We start from the raw sequence: 21,952 nt of genomic DNA on the forward strand, positions 1-21,952 counted from the left end.
CATCCAGCTTGTGTCTCAGAAACTGGAAATTTTCTGGACAGTATTACATAGAATTAACAGCACAGAACCCGGCCATTTGGCCCAACTGGTTTCTGACGGTATTTATACTCCCTCCTCACGAGTCTCTGTCCACCACTTATCATCTAACTCTTATCGGCATAATCTTCTATTTCTTTCTCCCTCATGCACTTAGCTAGCTTCCCCTTAAAGGCATCTATGCCAGGGGTTCTCAACTGAGGGTCCACGGCCCTCTTGAGGTTTCAGGGGGTCTGCCAGCTGGTTTGTCCCATCAATATACAGGGGATATTACTACTGATTATGGCATAAAGATCAGTCGTCTCCCCTGTATATTGAGACGTCGTCGCAGCGATACATAGACTGTGCATGTGCAGTCAATTCAGGTTCTTCCTGTTGGACACTATTTGTTAGGTTGGATCCTGCCATTTAGGTATCATGAAAGAAACAAGTTCCTTCTTTCACTGCTTTTATGTTGCTTCCTTGCTGGCTCCTGACGTATGGTTCTCCTGCAGCTGGTGGCAATCCTCAATTTAGCTTGACAGGTACATTTAAGACCAGCCACCAAGACAGGAAGGGGAGATATAGTTTAACTTTTTAAAAAAAAAAGTATCCCAGCTACCAGCCTTGGCGGATCCAGCACGTTTACCTTGCCGTTGCTGCTGGCTGCAAAAGACAGACCCACATGTCCGGAGCTGGCAGAAACTAAAATGGGAAGAAACCAATATAACAGCAGCTTCTTGGACTGATCCAGGTGCAGTGGGAAGCGGGAGTTCAATGGGTAAGAGTCGAAGAAATAAAAACAGATGATGCATGAAATACATCGATCCCTCGTGGAGGGAAAAGTCAGGTTAATGCTTCGGCTGTTGAATCTTCATCAGAACTGGAAAATGGACGATGCACTTCATAGGACTAAACACAACCAAATGGCAGGGGAAGGAATAGCAGGACAGAAGTCACGTCAGCCTATCACGGAGGAGCAGTTAAAAAATCGACCACCAAAACCGTTGTTTGTTTGAATCAAGCAATAAAAAGACAAAAAAAGCTGTGAAAATAGTTAAGGCAAAGGGATGATCCACGCAAAATGGAGGTCAAGCAAACAGGAGAGAAAATAGAGTAAATCACCTCCGCCTCGGAGCTTTGTATTCATGGCCACGAGCTTCTCTGACGGATGGTTAGGCGCTCGTGTCCTCTGAGATGCCGCTGGCTATTTGTGAAAGGGTTGGGGAGAGGGTAAGCCTTTGTCACTACAGGCATAAGATTTATGGCGATGAGGTCGGTGGGTAAAGTCGCTCAGGGTCCTGTTTATTTCTCTCTTTCTCGTGCCATGCACCTCCGCTATTACTGGTGCTGTTAATTCAAGTCGTTGGCGTTCACCACTGTGTTGGGGTTTGGTATCGAAATAAAAGAGAAGTTCTGTTTCCGAATTGGAGGATGTGGACCTTGAATTTTAGCCCAGTCTGACAGTGAGCAATGCATCAGTTGTTACTCGTTCATTTCTCCGTTCAGCAAATGGTTGATGGGGGGAGCTGACCTTGGGCAGAAAATGGGCACATAATATAAATTTAGGATGAAAACAGAAAATGCTGGAAATACTTAGCAGATCAGGCAGCACCTTTCATCGACCCAAAATGTTAACTCTGCTTCTCTCTCTCTCCACAGGTGCTGCCTGACCTGAGTGAATCCAGCATTTTCTGTTTTTATTTCAGATTTCCAGTATCCACAATATTTTGCTGATGCAAATTTAGGACTTAAAGGAGAATTTATTATGTCAGATGTAACAGTGCTATTAATAACTAATAACTTATTTTTATGCAGAAAAATACTTGTGGGGTGGGCGGGGAATTTTTATAACACAGGAGAGGGGGGAGGGGGTGACGGCCTGGGAAGCAGAAAGGTCGAGAACCCCTGATGTACGGTGGTCGCCTCAACTATTCCCTGTGGTAGCGAGTTCCTCATTCTCACCACTCTCATAGAAACATAGAAAATAGGTGCAGGAGTAGGCCATTCGGCCCTTCGAGCCTGCACCATCATTCAATAAGATCATGGCTGATCATTCACCTCAGTACCTCTTTCCTGCTTCCTCTCCATACCCCTTGATCCCTTTAGCCGCAAGGGCCATATCTAACTCCCTCTTGAATATATCCAATGAACTGGCATCAACAACTCTCTGCAGTAGGGAATTCCACAGGTTAACAACTCTGAGTGAAGAAGTTTCTCCTCATCTCAGTTCTAAATGGCTTACCCCTTATCCTTAGACTATGTCCCCTGGTTCTGGACTTCCCCAACATCGGGAACATTCTTCCTGCATCTAACCTGTCCAGTCCTATCAGAATTTTATATGTTTCTATGAGATCCCCTCTCATCCTTCTAAACTCCAGTGAATGCAGGCCCAGTCGATCCAGTCTCTCCTAATATGTCAGTCCTGCCATCCCAGGAATTAGTCTGGTGAACCTTCGCTGCACTCCCTCAATAGCAAGAACGTCCTTCCTCAGATTAGGAGACCAAAACTGAACACAATATTCCAGGTGTGGCCTCACCAAGACCCTGTACAACTGCAGTAAGACCTCCCTGCTCCTATACTCAAAACCCCTAGCTATGAAGGCCAACATGCCATTTGCCGCCTTCACCGCCTGCTGTACCTGCATGCCAACTTTCAATGACAGGTGTACCATGACACCAAGGTCTCGTTGCACCTCCCCTTTTCCTAATCTGCCGCCATTCAGATAATATTCTGTCTTCGTGTTTTTGCCACCAAAGTGGATAACCTCACATTTATCCACATTATACTGCATATGCCATGCATTTGCCCACTCACCTAACCTGTCCAAGTCACCCTGCAGCCTTTTAGCATCCTCCTCACAGCTCACACCGCCTCCCAGCTTAGTGTCATCTGCAAATTTGGAGATATTACACTCAATTCCCTCATCCAAATCATTAATGTATATTGTAAATAGCTGGGGTCCCAGCACTGAGCCCTGCGGCACCCCACTAATCACTGCCTGCCATTCTGAAAAGGACCCGTTTATCCCGACTCTCTGCTTCCTGTCTGCCAACCAGTTCTCTATCCACGTCAGTACATTACCCCCAATACCATGTGCTTTAATTTTGCACACCAATCTCTTGTGTGGGACCTTGTCAAAAGCCTTTTGAAAGTCCAAATGCACCACATCCACTGGTTCTCCCTTATCCACTCTACCAGTTCCATCCTCAAAAAATTCCAGAAGATTTGTCAAGCATGATTTCCCTTTCATAAATCCATGCTGACTTGGACGGTTCCCGTCACTGCCTTCCAAATGTGCTGCTATTTCATCTTTAATAATTGATTCCAACATTTTCCCCACCACCGATGTCAGGCTAACCGGTATATAATAACCCGTTTTCTCTCTCCCTCCTTTCTTAAAAAGTGGTGTTACATTAGCTACCCTTCAGTCCATAGGAACCGATACAGAGTCGATGACTGTTGGAAAATGATCACCAATGCATCCACTATTTCTAGGGCTACTTCCTTAAGTACTCTGGGATGCAGACTATCCGGCCCCGGGGATTTATCGGCCTTCAATCCCATCAATTTCCCTAATACAATTTCCCACCTAATAAGGATTTCCTTCAGTTCCTCCTCCTCCTTACTAGACCCTCGGTCTCCTAATATTTCCGGAAGGTTACCTGATGGTACTCGCAGGCCGGTAGCCACTCGGCCTGCTGGGCCAGGCCGCCATGCTGCTCCTTCCGCTCCCCGGCCTGCTCTGATGTTGCTCGCAGGCCAGGGGCTGCTCTATCAGACTCCGTGTGGCAGCATAGCGCCCATTTTATACATGCTGCCCATGTGTACGTGGCTGCATAGCAGAGTCATCTTGTCGCCCAGAGGCCACCCTCTGATTTGTTGGGGTGGTTCAAATGATGAAGGTACAGCGGACAGCCGCAGAATGAAGGCATTGTGGCTGCTGCCAGGATACCGAGCATTGTCTTGCATGCTGCACTGAGTATGGTCGCACACCAGGACATTGAGGGAATGGAATCCCTTCTGGTTGCACTACATCTCCAAATTGGGATGTGGCGCCTGCAAACCGATGTGTGTGTAGTCAATGGCACCCTGCAGCTTGGGGAAGCCTGCTATCCTGGCAAAGATGCGTGCTCATTCCACCTACTTCTCCCTGGCAACAGAGAATGAAACTTATCCACCTCTTTTTCCATAGAATGCCTCACTCACCTCCTTTATACAGGAGTGACAGGATCGGACCAAGTCAGCATGGATTTATGAAAGGGAAATCATGCTTGACGAATCTTCTGGAATTTTTTGAGGATGTAACTAGCAGAGTGGACAAGGGAGAACCAGTGGATGTGGTGCATTCTATGTTTCTATCTATGTCTTCCTTCATGAAGACAGAACCAAAATATTTGTTTAACTGGTCCGCCATTTCTTTGTTCCCCATTATAAATTCATCTGAATCTGACTAATCTTTTTCTCTTCACATATCTATAGAAGCTTTTGCAGTCAGTTTTTATGTTGCCAGTAAGCTTCCTCTCAAACTCTATTTTAAAGCCTTTGCCCTCCTCTGCTGTATTACAAAATTCTCCCAGTCCTCAGGTTTGCTGCTTTTTCTGGCCAATTTATATGTCTCTTCATTGGATTTAACATTATCCTTAATTTCCCTTGTTAGCCACGGTTGAGCCACCTTCCCCATTTTATTTTTACTTCAGACAGGAATGTACAATTGTTGAAGTTCATCCATGTGATCTTTATCTTTAAATGTTTGCCATTGCCTATCCACCGTCAACCCTTTAAGTATCACTCGCCAGTCTATTCTAGCCAATTCACGTCTCATACCATCGAAGTTACCTTTCCTTAAGTTCAGGACCCTAGTCTCTGAATTAACTGTGTCATTCTCCATCTTAATAAAGAATTCTACCATATTAGGTCACTCTTCCCCAAGGGGCCTTGCACAACAAGATTGATAATTAGTTCTTTCTCATGACACAACACCCAGTCTAGGCTGGCCAGCCCTCTAGTTGGTTCCTCAACATATTGGTGTAGGAAACCATCCCTAATACACTCCAGGAAATACTCCTCCACCGCATTGCTACCAGTTTGGTTAGCCCAATCAATATGTAGATTAAAATCGCCCATGATAACTGCTGTACCTTTATTGCACGCATCCCTAATTTCTTGTTTGATGCTGTCCCCAACCTCACTACTACTGTTTGGTGGTCTGTACACAACTCCCACTCGTGTTTTCTGCCCTTTGGTATTCCGTAGCTCCACCCATACAGATTCCACATCATCCAAGCTAATGTCCTTCCTTACTATTGCATTAATTTCCTCTTCAACCAGCAACGCTAACCCACCTCCTTTTCCTTTCTGTCTATCCTTCCTAAATGTTGAATACCCCTTCCTGTATGTTGAGTTCCCAGCCTTGGTCACCCTGGAGCCATGTCTCCGTGATGCCAATTACATCATATCTGTTAACTGCTATCTGGCAGTTAATTCGTCCACTTTATTACGAATACTCCTCGCATTGAGGCACAGCGCATTCAGGCTTGTCTTTTTAACACATTTTGCCCCTTTAGATTTTGCTGTAATGTGGAGCTTTTTGCTTTGCGCTTCTCTTCCTTCCACTTTTACTTTACTTTCTATCTTTTGCTTCTGCCCCATTCTACTTCCCTCTGTCTCCCTGCATAAGTTCCCATCCCCCTGCCATATTAGTTTAACCTCTCCCCAACAGCACTAGGGGAAAGAGTTATCTCTTGAATTCCCTATCTTATATTTCTGTCAAGCAAAGGTATTAAGGGATATGGGGCAAAGGTGGAGTTAGGTCACAGATCAGCCATGACCTCATTGAATGGCGGAACAGGCTCGAGGGGCTGAATGTTCTTTTGTTTGCTCCAAGTTTGCAGATGACACTAAGCTGGGTGGCAGTTTGAGCTGTGAGGAGGATGCTAAGAGGCTGCAGGGTGACTTGGACAGGTTAGGTGAGCGGGCAAATGCATGGCAGATGCAGTATAATGTGGATAAATGTGAGGTTATCGACTTTGGTGGCAAAAACAGGAAGACAGAATATTATCTGAATGGTGACCGATTAAGAAAAGGGGAGGTGCAATGAGATCTGGGTGTCGTGGTACATCAGTCATTGAAGTTTGGCATGCAGGTGGTGAAGAAGGCAAATGGCATGTTGGCCTTCATAGCGTGAGGATTTGAGGAGAGGAGCAGGGAGGTCTTACTGCAGTTGTACAGAGCCTTGGTGAGGCCAAACCTGGAATATTGTGTTCAGTTTTGGTCCCTTAATCCGAGGAAGGACATTGTTGCTATTGAAGGAGTACAGCGAAGGTTCACCAGATTGATTACCGACCGGCATGGCAGGATTGACATATGAGGAGAGACTGGATCAACTGGGCTTGTATCCACTGGAGTCTAAAAGAATGAGAGGGGATCTCAGAAACATATAACATTCTGACGGGATTGGACAGTTTAGAGGCAGGAAGAATGTTTCCGATGTTGGGGAAGTCCAGAACCAGGGGTCATAGTCTAAGAATAAGAGATAAGCCATTTAGGACCGAGATAAGGAGAAACTTCTTCACTCAGAGAGTGGTTAACCTGTGGAATTCTCTACCGCAGAAAGTTGTTGATGCCAGTTCGTTAGATATATTCAAAAGGGAGTTAGATATGGCCCTTACGGCCAAAGGGGTCAAGGGGTATGGAGAGAAAGCAGGAAAGAGGTACTGAGGCAATGATCAGCCATGATCTTACTGAATGGTGGTGCAGGCTCGAATGGCCTGCTCCTGCACCTATTTTCTATGTTTCTATGTTTATGTCCTCTAGTTTTGGACAACAGTGACTGCACTTCAGAAGTAATTTGTTGGTTGTGAGGCGCTCTGGGCATCCTGAGGTTGTGAAAGACTCTATATAAAAGCAAGTTAGTTCGTTCTTTTGCTACAGAAGTTTTCTTTATTTGATGTTTAATGAAACTCGTGTTTCTATTCTAGCAGTTTAAACTTGAGACTGGAGGCATAAAGTCGATACTGCTGGAGGACTGATGATGTGGGTGTTTGCAAATCACTGACCTTTTGAAGTGAGATTTGCACCATCTGGACAGTCGATGAATACTGTCTTTTATACCTCTGCAAAATCACATCTCAGATGCCTCCTTTCAAGGCAGAAATTGCCCGATTTTCTCCAGTATTTGATCTTAACTTCGACGAGGACACGAAGAAAGAAAGACTTGCATTTCTATCATGTAGTCACTGTTTTAATGTAGGAATGTCGTCAGCCTCTCGGCTCTTCTGTCCACTTTCCCAGGCACTGGAATCTCTACTGTGTCTGTGACTACAATTGAATATGGTACTCAAGGTGTGTTCAACCAAAGCGCTATATAGAATGATCATGATTTCCTCTGATTTGCTCTCAACTGTTTTGGCAATGTAGTTAAACATTCTTTTGCCTTTGCCGCTTTTCATTGGTTGGACACATTAAGTACTGAATTTACTAAGATTCCAAGTGTCTCCACTTCAGCTTTAGTTGTTGCAGTAACTATTCATGGAGTGCATGGGAGTGGTGAGAAAGTATGGATCAATTATTGTGTACAAATAGGTCTGCAATGTTATTCCTGAGGCAAACCCCAACTGGAGTGTAGGGGGGCAGGAAGAGAGCAGCAATGCTGAATCCCAATGCCATAATTGCAGAAAAGGGTAAGATGGAACTATGAGGAAGAAGAAAATGGCCAAGTGAAGGCGTAGAAAGACAAGTGTGGAGGTGGAAATCCGTGGGTTCCGTGAAACAGAGTAGATTGGAAATCAAATCACATGGTTTAATGATGGAAACCTACTCGCTTATTGTGACACACACATCCTACCCAACTGTCCAGGAGTTTCTGGACACTCCTGAAATAGTGCTAAATGGGTCAAGTAATTGCTATGGATTTAATTTGGACAATCTCCATTTTTCTTGTATTAACTTGTGATTTCTCTTTGTGCCACAAGATTCTTTGTTTGAACTCGATTGCAATTTGTTGACATCATGGTACAGGGAAACAACAGGACTGAGACTTTGGACGTGATTTAATGGCATGTGACCTGAAGATTTAAAAAAAATTGTTTTACAATCAAGTTATCCAGTCTGACTGCCTTGTTGTCATGGGCATATTTTATACTCTTGTGAAATTCAAATTGCATTTGAAATGTTGAACTAATTTCTAATTCAGTGGGTCTAATTTCCATGCTCTCTTGTAACCCTCATTACAGAACTGAACCATCAGCATTGCAATTTTCTACAGAAAAGAAAAAAGAAAGATTTGCATTTATATAGCACCTTTCAAGATGTCGCAAAGCGCTTTGCAGCCAATGAAGTACCTTTGAAGTGTAGCCACTGTTGTAATGTAGGAAACGCGAAGGCCAATTTGCACACAGCAAGCTCCCACAACTAGCAATGAGATAATAGCCACGTAATATGTTTTAGGTGTTGGTTGATGGATACATTGGCCAGGATAGCGGGGAGAACTCCCCTGCTCTTGCATATAGTGCCGTGGGATGTTTTACATCCACCTGAGAGGGCAGACGGAGCCTCTGTTTTAACATCTCATCGGAAAGCCGGCACCTCTGTCAATGCAGCACTCCCTCAACACTGCACTGGTGTCAACCTAGATTATGGGCTCCAGTCTCTGGAGTGGCAAGAGTGCTACCACTGAGCCACGGGAGACATCTGTGTTTAGACAGTGCTACAGTCTGATCTGTAAACTTAGTCAAATCTGAGTCACTACCTCTTGCCGTATTTCTTGCCAGGATATTCGGTGTACTGATGTTCTGAAATAATGATGTACTGGTAATACGAATATATTTATAGGATGGTCAAAGTACATCAACTTTTAGGTGTGGTTTTCAGTGTAAATATAGAACGACTTGCAGAAATAGGCATTAAACTTGCTTGCTGACCACAACTAACGAGTTTTGCTGACTAACCAAAGTACACAGCTAACGAGATGAAAGAATGTCTCCAACTGGTTTTCATGTCAATCTCTGCTCAAGTTTACAGGACTGCTCTTTATAATGGCATAAATTCGATTATTGAGCACACTGAGCAGCTAATCATATTTAGATGACTTTGCAGGACTAGATCTAAATTTTAAAATTATGTAAAATATGGTAGCGTGATTGCTGCAGCTAAATTCATTTAGTTCAACTATCCACTGCATATACTTAATAAAATGATATAGTTATGACAAAAGTACAGCTGGTCTGAGTGTATCTCTATTTATAGTTCCTTGCGTGTTTTGTTATTGAAAGATTTGTGTGGCCGAAAAAAATTCTCATACTGTTGAATGCTTCTGGTTGATGCAGAAAAGATAGTGGATGTGAAGGAGCACATTTCACCCACCAGCCGACACTGTTCTGTGCTAACATGCAGCTACAAGCACATCAAAGGCTGCAAACTGTCCTTAAGGAGGAAAGAGGGAGGATAGGCAGTAGATTTTTGTATTGAAAAAAAAACCCTTGGCAGCTTTGGGTCTTCATCATTTGAAATGTTAAATGGATACGATTACTGTTGTCGTACTTTCCTCCTCACCCCCCCCCCCCCTCCCTTTCTGCTGTCTGTTTTAGTCCTCCTAAATGTGTTGGATCCTTGCTGGGATACAGACCATGGATGTTTACACAGGATACACGGCACAGAAACAGGCCATTCGGCCCAACCAGTCCATGCCAGCGTTTATGTTCCACTCGAGCCTCCTCCTGTCTTTCCTCATCAAGATCTATCAGCATAACCCTCTATTCCCTTCTCCCTCGTATGTTTGTTTAGCCTCCCCTTAAATGCATATATACTATTGGCTTCAACCACTCCCTGTGGTAGCGAGTTCCACATTCTAACCAAGGTTTGATACAGGTTTAGCATAACTCAGTAAGATAATGGGACTAAAGGCAGATAAATCCCCTGGACCTGATGGCTTGCATCCTAGAGTCTTAAGAGAAGTAACGGCAGAGATTGTGGATGCATTGGTTGTAATTTACCAAAATTCCCTGAATTCTGGGCGGGGTCCCAGCAGATTGGAAAACTGCAAATTTAACGCCCCTATTTTTAAAAAAAAAGGCAGACAAAAAGCAGGAAACTATCGACTAGTTAGCCTAACATCTGTGGTTAGGAAAATGTTGCGTGTCCATTATTAAAGAAGCAGTAGCATGACATTTGGAAAAGCATAATTCAGTCAGGCAGAGTCAGCATGGATTTATGAAGGGGAAGTCACGTTTGACAAATTTGCTCGAATTCTTTGAGGATGTAACGAACAGGGTCGATAAAGGGGAACCAGTGGATGTGGTGTATTTGGATTGCAGAAGGCATTTGACAAGGTGCCACATAAAAGGTTACTGCACAAGATAAAAGTTCATGGGGTTGTGGGTAATATATTAGCATGGATAGAGGATTGGCTAGTTAACAGAAAACAGAGAGTCGGGATAAATGGTTCATTCTCGAGTTGGTAATCAGTAACTAGTGGGGTGCCGCAGGGATCGGTGCTGGGTCCTCAACTATTTACAATCTATATTAACGACTTGGATGAAGGGACTGAGTGTAACGTAGCCAAGTTTGCTGATGATACAAAGATGGGAGGAAAAGCAATGTGTGAGGAGGAAACAAAAAGCCTGCAAAAGGACAGAGACAGGCTAAGTGAGTGGGCAAAAATTTGGAGTATAGTGTGAGGTCATGCACTTTGGCAGAAAAAAATCGAGGAGCAAGTTTAAACAGAAATATTGCAAAGTGCTGCAGTACAGGAGACCTGGGGTCCTGGTGCATGAAACACAAAAGGTTAGTATGCAGGTACATCATCATCATCATAGGCAGTCCCTCGAAATGAGGATGACTTGCTTCCACGCCAAAAAAGGATAAGTTCACAGGTGTTTCAATGAAGGACCTAATATTCCATGTCCTGAACTACATAGTGTAGGGTGGAAGATGCCTGTGCGTGGATTTTTTTAATGTATGGTGGCCGTTGCACACCAGCCACCAAACGGGCTTGACAGAGCTTGGTATTGGTCCAGTGGCAAGGGTTATCCAAGACGACTGGAGACCTGCTTTGCTGCAGGACCTAGTGCGCGCACACATCGCAGTGTGGGCTGGCCCGTGCTGCCCCTAGGCCTACGCCTCTTCTGGCCCTGAACTCATGCCTCTCCTGGACCCCGATCACATCCCTCTACAATCTCTCGCCGTTCCTTCACCCCGACTTTGCCGCTCTTGCTGTATCTGCCCACGCTCCAATCACCGACCTGGACCTCTTCGCTGCCGTCGCCCTTCTGCACCAGCTCACGCTATACAGCAAGTGATCAGGAAGGCCAATGGAATCTTGGCCTTTATTGCAAAGGGGATGGAGTATAAAAGCGGGGAAGTCTTGCTACAGTTATACAGGGTATTGGTGAGGCCACACCTGGAATACTGCGTATAGTTTTGGTTTCCATATTTAAGAAAGGATATACTTGCTTTGGAGGCAGTTCAGAGAAGGTTCACGAGGTTGATTCCAGAAATGAGGGAGTTGACTTATGAGGAAAGGTTGAGAAGGTTGGACCTCTACTCATTGGAATTGAGAAGAATGAGAGGTGATCGTATCGAAACGTATACGATTATGAGTGGGCTTGACAAGGTGGAAGCAAAGAGGATGTTTCCACTGATGGGGGAGACTAGAACTAGTGGGGGTATAATCTTAGAAAAAGGGGCCGCCCATTTAAAACTGAGATGAGGAGGAATTTCTTCTGAGAGTTGTAAATCTGTAGAATTCACTGCCTCAGAGAGCAGTGGAAGCTGGGTCATTGAATAAATTTAAGACAGAGATAGACAGTTTCTTAATGGATAAGGGAATAAGTGGTTATGGGGAGCGGGCAGGGAAGTGGACCTGAGTCCATGATCGGATCAGCCATGATCGTATTAAATGGCGGAGCAGGCTCGAGGGGCCGTATGGCCTACCCCTGCTCCTATTTCTTATGTTCTTAAAGAGCTTCCCTACTTTTAAATTCTATACCTCTAGAAATAAACCCTGGTGCTTAGTTTGCTTTTTTTACGGCCTTGCTAACCTGTGTCGCAATGTTTAGTGATTTGTGTATTAATACTCCAAGATCCCTTTGTTCCTCTACCCCACCCAGACTCGCACCCTTTGAGTAATAAGTGGCCTCCCGATTCTTCCTACCAATATGTAATACCTCACATTTATCTGTGTTGAACTTCATTTGCCAATTATATGCCCATTCTGCAAATTTATTAATGTCCTCCTGAAATTTGTTGCAGTCCTCCTCAGTATTGAATATCGTCCCTAATTTGGTGTCCTCCCCAAATTTAGAAATTGTGTTTTTGATTCCAAAATCTAGATCGTTGATATAAATTGTCAACAACAGTGGTCCTAGCACTGATACTTGTGGAACACCACTACCCACCTTCTGCCACTGAATAGCTCCCTTTACCCCCCCACTCTGCTTTTTGTTTTGAAGCCAGTGGGCTATCCATTCTGCTACTTGTCCCCGACACCGCATTCTCTGACCTTGTTCATCAGCCTTTTGAAAATCTAGATAAATTACATCTACTGCATTACCATTGTCTACTCTCTGTTACCGCTTCAAAAAATTCAATGAGGTTGGTCAAGCAAGACTTTCCCTTTTGAAATCCATGCTGACTATTCATTATTATATTTTTGGTTTCTAGATGTTCCTCTATTTTCTCCTTTAGCAGGGATTCCATTATTTGTCCTACCACTGATGTTAAACTGACTGGTCTATAATTCCCTAAACATGTTCTATCCCACTCCTTAAATATAAGTATTACGTTAGCTAATCTGCCAGTCCTCTGGCACTATACCTTTTTTTAACGAATTCTTAAAAATGTGTAATAATGCCTCTGCTATCTCTTCCCTAGATTCTTTTAAAATGCGTGGATGCAATCCATCCGGACCAGGGGTTTTATCCCCTTTGAGTTTGATTAGTTTATTTAATATATCACCTATTTTTATTTTAAAAGCACCTATCTCATTACTAATCTCATCATCTAATCTCATCATCCACCTGTTCTGTCTCCCTGGTAAATACTGAAGCAAAATAATGATTTAATATTTCTGTCATCTCTCCATCGTTACCTGTGGTATTATCCTGTCTATCCTTTCATGGCCCTATTCCCATCCCAACCTTCCTTTTTTTTAATTGATGTACCTGTAAAATATTTTACTGTTTTTGTTTTATGTCCCTTGATAATTTAATGTTATAGTTCTTCTTTGCCTTCCTAATTGTTTTTATTTACTTCTCTCCTAATCTTTTCGTATTCTCCCTTATCATGCACTCCCCTGCTGTCTATGTACTTAATGTCTGCCTCTTTCCTTACCCTCAATTGTTCCCTTATGGCTTTATTCATCCATGGAATCTCATTAGTGTTTAGTTCTTTTTAGCGGAATATATTGTTGGAGAGGGACCATTAGTGCTGGCTCTGTATTGGCTGTTGGTTCTTGACTCAGTGGCTGAATGAAAATGAATGGATTTGTTGCTGGCAGTTTTTGTAAGCATTCTAACTTTTAAAATTTTTTTTTCAGTTGGTAGATTGGAGGAGCGAGAGTCGGAACTCAAGAAAGAATTCAATGCACTTCATCAAAGGCATACAAAGGTAAGCAGGTGTGTGCAATGTGTGGGCTCTGCTGGTTGGAATGGTGATATCATTCAGTGCATTTCAACTTCTTGGATATTCTTGATGGGAAGAAAGATCTTGCATTTATATAGCTGCCTTCTTGTCCAAGGGACGTCGCAAAGCATTTCACACCCAATGAATTACTTTTGTAGTCCAGTCACTATTTTTGTAGGCGCATGCAGCAGCCAATTTGCGCACAGCAAGGTCCCACAGACAGCAATGAGATAAATGACCAGTTAATTTTGGAGGCTTGATTGAGGGCCAAATGTTGGTCTGGACACTCCAAAAACTTCTCTGCTTGTCTTTGTATAGTGCTGTGGGATCTTTTGCCTCCAGCTGGACAGGCAGATGAGGTATTGGTTTAACAGCTCATCCAAAAGACGGCACTTCTGACTTCTAAGATCATCTGTTTGTGATGTTGGTTGTGGGATAAATATTGGCCAGGTCACTGCGGAGAATTCCCCTGCTCCTCTTCCATATAGTGTCATGGGATCTTTTACATTCACCTGAGAGGGCAGACGGGGCCTCGGTTTAACATCTCATCTGAAAGACGACATCTCCTACAGTGCAGCACTCCCTCAGTACTCAAGTCACTGGAGTCTAGGAGACCACGGTGCCGCTATTGGTGCTGTGCTATAACCAGCTCTCAGATGGTTCCCTTTCTGTTGGCGAGAGCTGGGGGGAAGTCATCTTGCTTCTGCTTCATACCTTCCCATGTTTGTTGTTTCTTTTGCAAAATGAAGAATAAATGGTCATCTGCATGCCATTTACTGGCAGAGCTTGTCTACAGCAATGAAAAGAATAAAGGAGTTAAATGTGTGTTGCACCTTTCATGTCTTTAGGACATCCCAGAATCCTTCACAACCAATGAGTTATGTTATGTTACTGTTGGGTAGCCAAATGCCCTGCTGCACTGAGCTGTGGTCCAAATGGGCTAGAGCAAAATTGGCTTTCCATCCTAGGCAAACCAGCTTTAGCGGTGGGCATTTTTCAGATTTAACTTTCCAACCCACATTGGAGGGCAGATATTTCACCGACCGAAACTACAGGCCTGAGTTGGGAAACAATGGTTCCACACTCGCAGCAAAACAAGGCAAAGTGGTTTTGGGGGAGGGGTGAAAGAGAAGAGAATGTTTTTTGAAGAATGGTTTCCAGTGCCCCAACTAGTATTTATTTGTTATGCTATTCGTTTTCTGGAGTCAGAATCCAATCTGCATTTGAAAGCTGCCATATATCAGTGAAGTGGCTAATGTGGATCTTCCAACAGGTTGCCCCGAACAGCAGCGCCTTCATTAATCTTCTGTTTCAATCCTTTGTAAAGTGAATTCTTTTGCAGTAATTTTATTTTGTCTTCCATCTTCATCGTTAAACTAATTGTGCCTGTCCTTCTGGTTCTTTAGTTGTTTGGTCTGATCCTCAAATGTGCTTCATGTAAAATTCAAATCGTTGTGTTTCATACAATCCGTGGACACCGAGTACCTGGATAAAATGGAGAGACCCTGTTGTGAATGTGACCTGGGGTTTAAGATTACGTAATGTGCTAAAGTAAGATTGACAATTCTGTGGGGTATTTGTCAACGAGCAAACCAAATTCCAAGTGAATGATGAAAAACAAATTTTAATTTAGAAATGTCCTGAAGATAAAAAGTGGCCCCAAGTTAAAAGTTGTGGCGCTTCACGTGTATCTGTTTCTCCGAGTGAAGCTGGGGTCACGTGTATCTGTTTCTCCGATTGAAGGTGGGATCACGTCTATCTGTATCTCTGAGTGAAGCTGGGGTCACGTGTATCTGTTTCTCTGAGTGAAACTAGGTTTTTTTTAAAACCCATTATGTACCACGACAGATTTGAAGAAGCCAGTAGCATGCCAAATCTTAAAAGTGACATTTTTACTGTGTCTTGTATTTGAATTGAGTGGCTTGCCCGTCCCTCCCAACCTGACCTGACCAGGCTGGGCAACTTTCTATAAATGGGGCTTTTAACCCTGAATATATCGTGACAGGAAAAAAAATGCTATGATGCACGATAAACAAAAATGTTTAATGGTTGTCAGGTTTTCCATTGAAGGAATAATTTTGCTTTGTATCTTTTGTACAAGACAAAGTGATGAGACAAATTTCATTGTCCAAATTATTTGATTTTGAAAAAAACAAAAGCACAATGAAAGGCACAGAAATGTAGTGTTTCCGTTAAGGTGCAATAGTAATGCTGGCTGTTTGGAAATAAAACTAGCAGTTTTCCTAGTCTTTTACAGAGCCTGTCCGGCTTGGGAGAGTGGTTACTATTTTTCTAGTTGGTGCTGCAGTGCAGCAGAGAGGAAGGAGTGTTGTATGCTCAGTATGCTGTTCTGTGTCTAACTGTTAACCCTGGCGAGATTTGTAAAAAGGATAATTTTGAGTGAGAGCACTTGGAGGGGCAGTGGAATGAAGAAAAGACTGACTAAATGAATAAACATGCAAGTGCAAATGAGCTAACATAAGGAACAAAAAGGAAAGTGAGTAATGGAGAGCAGACATCAGCATCACCTACAGCACGAGCGCGTTAGACTGTTAGAGATCCACACCGTTCTGGTTTTTAAAAATTGAGTCGAAGGGGAAGCAATGTCCAGGAGTTATACTTTTTGTTCCGAGCATTCTCCTCCCTATATTAGAAAGCAGTCGACTTGAAAGAGTTGAACTTATTTTTTTAAAAGTTAATGTTATTGCAGATGTGGAGACTGTTGAATAGAGTCTCTCCTCTCTCTCTGCCAGGCTGCTCTAGTAAAGTTGATTGCAGGAAGTGTTCTGGAGAGGTTCCACTGCATTGGAGATGGCAACTTCAAATTGGCATCACTGCTGTTCCAGAGCGGACCAATCCTGGAAAATCACGGTGCAGCCTAGAAAATCTGCATTCTGTGATCTTCATGGTGTGTGCTTAAGAAGTGGGAACTTGAGAAGCGTTAACTTTTCAGTTCCTTTTTCCAAAGTTAGAACTGGGGGGGGTGGGGGGGGAAGGAATATTCTAAATGTATTTACTGAAACATATTTCATTTATATTAAATGTAGCTGAAAAATTACATGGTAAACTGAGTATATTTCAATTCCCAGTGTAAATTCAGATTTTTGTCCCCCAGCTTGTATTTATGCCTTGGCTTTGTGGTACCACAGAGTCACATGGCTGTGGGTTCAAACCAATATTTATCCCTCAATCAACGTCATTAAAATCAGATTATCTGGTCATTACTCATTGCTGTGTGTGGGAGCTTGCTGTGTGCAAATTGGCTGCTGCATCTCCTACATTACAACAGTGACTACACTTCAAAAGTACTTCATTGGCTGTAAAGCGCTTTGGGACCTCCTGAGGCCGTGAAAGGGGCTATGTAAATGCAAATCTTTCTTTACAGTACAGCATAGTTGCTAAGTGACAAAATGCATGAACTTTTCAACAAGTAGTTGTGCAGGGTCGCTCGCGTCTTTGTCCCACGATGCTCAGCGTCCGCGTGTCCCACTTCCAAGTGTTGCTCCTGATTTGGAGAAGTAACCTTGCAATTTCTGATGTGTGAGACTGTTAGATTGCGTACAGTCCTTCACACGTTATTTGCGATGCTCATACCATCTAGTGACAGAAACCATGAGCTGCAGCATTTCAATGCCAAACAGACGAGTAAACTTCCTTTCCGATTCTAACAGTACGACTACAAATAATTGAAGTGTATTGTGAATGTATTGTCAAATCAGTGCAGCAACTTCTGAATTTGGTTTTTAAAATTTTGTTAGAAAGAAAGACTCGCACTTATATAGCACCTTTCACGACCACAGGAAGTCTCATTGCTTTACAACCAATGAAGTACTTTTGGAGTCTAGTCACTGTTGCAATGTTACAAGAATTTTACATTACAGAAGAAGTCCCAATAAGCTGAAATATTTATGTATGTATGTATACATTACCCCTCTCCACCTCCCACCCACTCCATCGCAACAAAACAAAGACTTTAGGCAGAGTTTCATGGTCATGGTCCTCGGGCTTTGTACAAGTGAGCTTCAATTTGTATTCTAATTCTAAACTGCACAATGAACAGTACCGTTAGCAGGAATGAGTGCAGCATCTTTAAAAGCTCTGTACCAACAGGAAGTTGTAAACATGAAATTCTGGCAGTTTTAAGACCCTACAGAGCAGCTGGGTTAGTAGTACTGTGTGAATTAGACAAATTATGTTTTAAAATTATTTCTCCTTTTAACAATCTTGCCTTGACAAAAAAAAGAAGTGAAATTAAGAGAATACAGTTTTAGCATAGAAGCGCCATAGAAATGTAATAAAAAAAATTTTCTTAGATGGGAAAGCTGAGGTGAAGAAATCAGCCATGGCTCAGTGGGTAGCACTCTCGCATCTGAGTCAGAAGGTTGTGGGTTCAAGTCTCACTCCAGAGACAAATTCTCTAGGCTGACATTCCCAGTGTAGAACTGAGGGTGTGCTGCACTATCGGAGGGGCAGTACTCGGAATGCTGCACTGTCAGTTGCCATCTTCCGGATGAGATGTTAAACCATCTGCCCTCGGGTGGATGTAAAATATCCCATGGCACTATTTTGAAGAAGAGCAGGGGAGCAATTTTTTTTGTACGTGGGCCCTTTAACTGGGCGGTCCATTCAAATCTTTGTGCATGCACGGTTATTCCCATTGAAAAGCCAATGTGCGGCCTGCATTGGACTCCAGTTGTGAAATGTGCTATGTAAATGCAAGGTCTTCCTTCAATGTTTGTTTTGAGAAGTTTGAACTGATCGATTGGAATCTTGTGGCTGAAGTTGTATCTGCCATAGAAACTTGTAAAAGCTACTTATGATCTGCAATTGATTGTGTAAAGCTGCCAGTACTTGCATTAGAATAGACTGTTCACAAAGCATTGCATTGGTGTGTTGCACTGCTGTACATGCCTCTCCACCTCCCCAATCCGCAATTTGGAACGAGAACGCCTGCAATTTAGACATAGCGAGGAGCATTATGTAAAATCTTTCATTGTTCATTGCATTTACTGATGGAAACACTCTTCCTATTGCATTTATGAATTTTCATCTTTCTGGTATTTCAGCAGACCTACTCATGATTTTTATGTGTCTCGATCCTTGCCAGCTCAGATTTGTATCTTGACAGTGTAGAAATTCAGTGCCGCTGCTGTTTCCAGAGGAGGGAGTCAAATCTGAACGTCTTTGGTAGTGCTGTTGCATATTTTTAATTCCTCACATCATTGCAGTAAGGTTTTAATTGAATTGCAACTGACATAGACAGTTGCCTTTAATGTGTTTTCTTTGGCAATTCACCATAAATGGAGATGACATTTGTAAATTGTAATAGTTTTTAGCATAGTTGTATAAAAATATACAGGTTTTTTGCTGATGCTTGTGTTTTATTTTAATGAATTTTTATCTTGCCGTCCAGGTCATGCCTTAAATAGAATACTTTTGTTTTCTTGTAGTGGCATGATGGAATATTAATTTGAATTATTTGTTAAACTAATCTGTTAGAAAATGTAGTCATTCGAGGAAGAGTATGATATTCTGGATGAAATAAATATAGTGAGAGAAGGAGGTATTAAGGGGTTTAGTAGCTTTGAAAGTGGATAAGTCCCCAGGTCCGGATGAAATGCATCCCAGGCTGTTGAGCGAAGTAAAAGAGGAAATAGCAGAGGCCTTGACCATCATTTTCCAGTCCTCTTTGGGAGGATTGGAGGACAGTCCCCTTATTTAAGAAGGGAGAAAGAGATAGGCCGAGTAATTACAGCCTGTCAGCCTAACATCAGTGGTGGAAAATTTATTGGAAAATATCTTGAAAGACAGGATAAATCTGCATTTGGAAAAGCAAGGATTAATTAGGGACAGTCAGCACAGATTTGTTTAGGAAAGATAGTGTTTGACTAACCTGATTGAATTTTTTGAGGAGGTAACTGTTATGTATGAAGAAAGAGTCAGACTGAACATTGCGAGTTCAAAGTAAAGTGTGTGACCGTAGTCTTTTATTGCAGGTCTCCAGAGTGCCTCTCCAACCTATGAGGCCTCCTTAAATACCAAGGGATTATGGGATCTCTTGCGACACCAGGGGATGAGCCCTCTGGTGGCTGTACAGAGTATATACGAGTTTACATACATAACAACACTTCCTCCACCCCCCCCCCCCCCCCCAAAGTTAATAGTATAACTATTTACAAGGTGAGTCAATCTGGGACCCTTCTTGCCCTGGTGGATCATCTCGGGGCAAATGCTGGTATTGGTGAATCATCTGTTGGGCCCTCGCTGGGCTGCTGTGCAGCTGGCCTTGCTGGACTGCCTGGTGTGGTGAGTCCTGCTGGGCTGCTGTGGATTATGGGTTCTGCTTAGTGGTCAACCGCTGTGTCGGTTGCCACTGGTGTGTGTGTTGTGGGAGGGTCAAAAAAGTAGGGTCCAAAGTGGGTTTTTCATGGACTGGAGGGCAGCTACTGTAACACCACTTTTTAAAAAAGGAGCGAGAGAGAAAGCAGGGAATTATATACCGGTTAGCCTGACATCGGTAGTGGGGAAAATGTTGGAATCAATCATTAAAGATGAAATAGCAGCACATTTGGAAAGCAGTGACAGGATCCGTCCAAGTCAGCATGGATTTATGAAAGGGAAATCATACTCGACAAATCTTCGAGAATTTTTTGAGGATGTAACGAGTAGAGTGAACAAGGGAGAACCAGTGGATGTGGTGTATTTGGACTTTCAAAAGGCTTTTGACAAGGTCCCACACAAGAGATTGGTGTGCAAAATTAACGCATATGGTATTGGGAGTAATGTATTGATGTGGATAGAGAATTGGTTGGCAGACAGGAAGCAGAGAGTCGGAATAAACGGGCCTTTTCAGAATGGCAGGCAGTGACCAGTAGGGTGCTGCAGGGTTCAGTGCTGGGACCTCAGCTATTTACAATATACATCAATGATTTAGATGAAGGAATTGAATGTAATATCTCCAAGTTTGCAGATGATACTAAGCTGGGTGGCTGTGTGAGCTGTGAGGAGGATGTTAAGGGGCTGCAGGGTGACTTGGACAGGTTAGGTGAGTGGTCAAATGCATGGCATATGCAGTATAATGTGGATAAATGTGAGGTTATCCACCTTGGTGGCAAAAACAGGAAGACAGAATATTATCTGAATGGTGACAGATTAGGAAAAGGGGAGGTGCAACGAGACCTGGGTGTCATGGTTCATCAGTCATTGAAGTTTGGCATGTAGGTACAGCAGGCAGTGAAGAAGGCAAATGGCATGTTGGCCTTCACAGCTAGAGGATTTTAGTATAGAAGCAGGGAGGTCTTACTGCAGTTGTACAGAGCCTTGGTGAGGCCTCATCTGGAATATTGTGTTCAGTTTTGGTCTCCTAATCTGAGGAAGGACGTTCTTGCTATTGAGGGAGTACAACGAAGGTTCACCAGATTGATTCCTGGGATGGCAGGACTGACATATGAGGAGAGACTGGATCAACTGGGCTTGTATCCACTGGAGTTTAGAAGAATGAGAGGGGATCTCCTAGAAACATATAAAATTCTGACGGGATTGGACAGGTTAGAGGCAAGAAGAATGTTCCCGTTGCAGGGGAATTCCAGAACCAGGGATCACAGTCTAAGGATAATGGGTAAGCCATTTAGGACTGAGATGAGGAGAAACTTCTTCACTCAGAGTGGTTGACCTGTGGAATTCTCTACCACAGAAAGTTGTTGAGGCCAGTATGTTAGTTATATTCAAAAGGGAATTAGATATGGCCCATACGGCCAAAGAGATCAAGGGGTATGGAAAGAAAGCAGGAATGGGATACTGAGGTTGAATGATCAGCTATGATCTTATTGAAACATAGAAACATAGAAAATAGGTGCAGGAGTAAGCCATTCGGCCCTTCTAGCCTGCACCGCCATTCAATGAGTTCATGGCTGAACATGCAACTTCAGTACCCCATTCCTGCTTTCTCACCATACCCCTTGATTCCCCTAGTAGTAAGGACTTCATCTAACTTCTTTTTGAATATATTTAGTGAATTGGCCTCAACAACTTTCTGTGGTAGAGAATTCCACAGGTTCACCACTCTCTGGGTGAAGAAATTCCTCCTCATCTCGGTTCTAAATGGCTTCCCGCTTATCCTTAGACTGTGTCCCCTGGTTCTGGACTTCCCCAACATTGGGAACATTCTTCCTGCATCTAACCTGTCTAACCCCGTCAGAATTTTAAACGTTTCTATGAAGTCCCCTCTCATTCTTCTGAACTCCAGTGAATACAAGCCCAGTTGATCCAGTCTTTCTTGATAGGTCAGTCCCGCCATCCCGGGAATCAGTCTGGTGA

The 21,952-nt window shown here is 43.2% G+C and overlaps 1 protein-coding gene across 4 annotated transcripts in view; it reads left to right on the forward strand.

The window, feature by feature from the left end:
- LOC139226871 (C-Jun-amino-terminal kinase-interacting protein 4-like) overlaps window positions 1–21,952 on the forward strand; it is a 279,135-nt gene that overhangs the window by 82,143 nt on the left and 175,040 nt on the right. For all 4 annotated transcript variants that reach the window (XM_070857971.1, XM_070857972.1, XM_070857973.1 and 1 more), the window contains exon 3: window positions 13,551–13,621. In XM_070857971.1, coding sequence (XP_070714072.1) covers window positions 13,551–13,621 — 71 coding nt within the window. The remainder of the gene's footprint in view (window positions 1–13,550; window positions 13,622–21,952) is intronic.

The sequence above is a fragment of the Pristiophorus japonicus genome, chromosome 16 (assembly GCF_044704955.1).
Source record: "Pristiophorus japonicus isolate sPriJap1 chromosome 16, sPriJap1.hap1, whole genome shotgun sequence".
NCBI classification, from domain to species: domain Eukaryota; kingdom Metazoa; phylum Chordata; class Chondrichthyes; family Pristiophoridae; genus Pristiophorus; species Pristiophorus japonicus.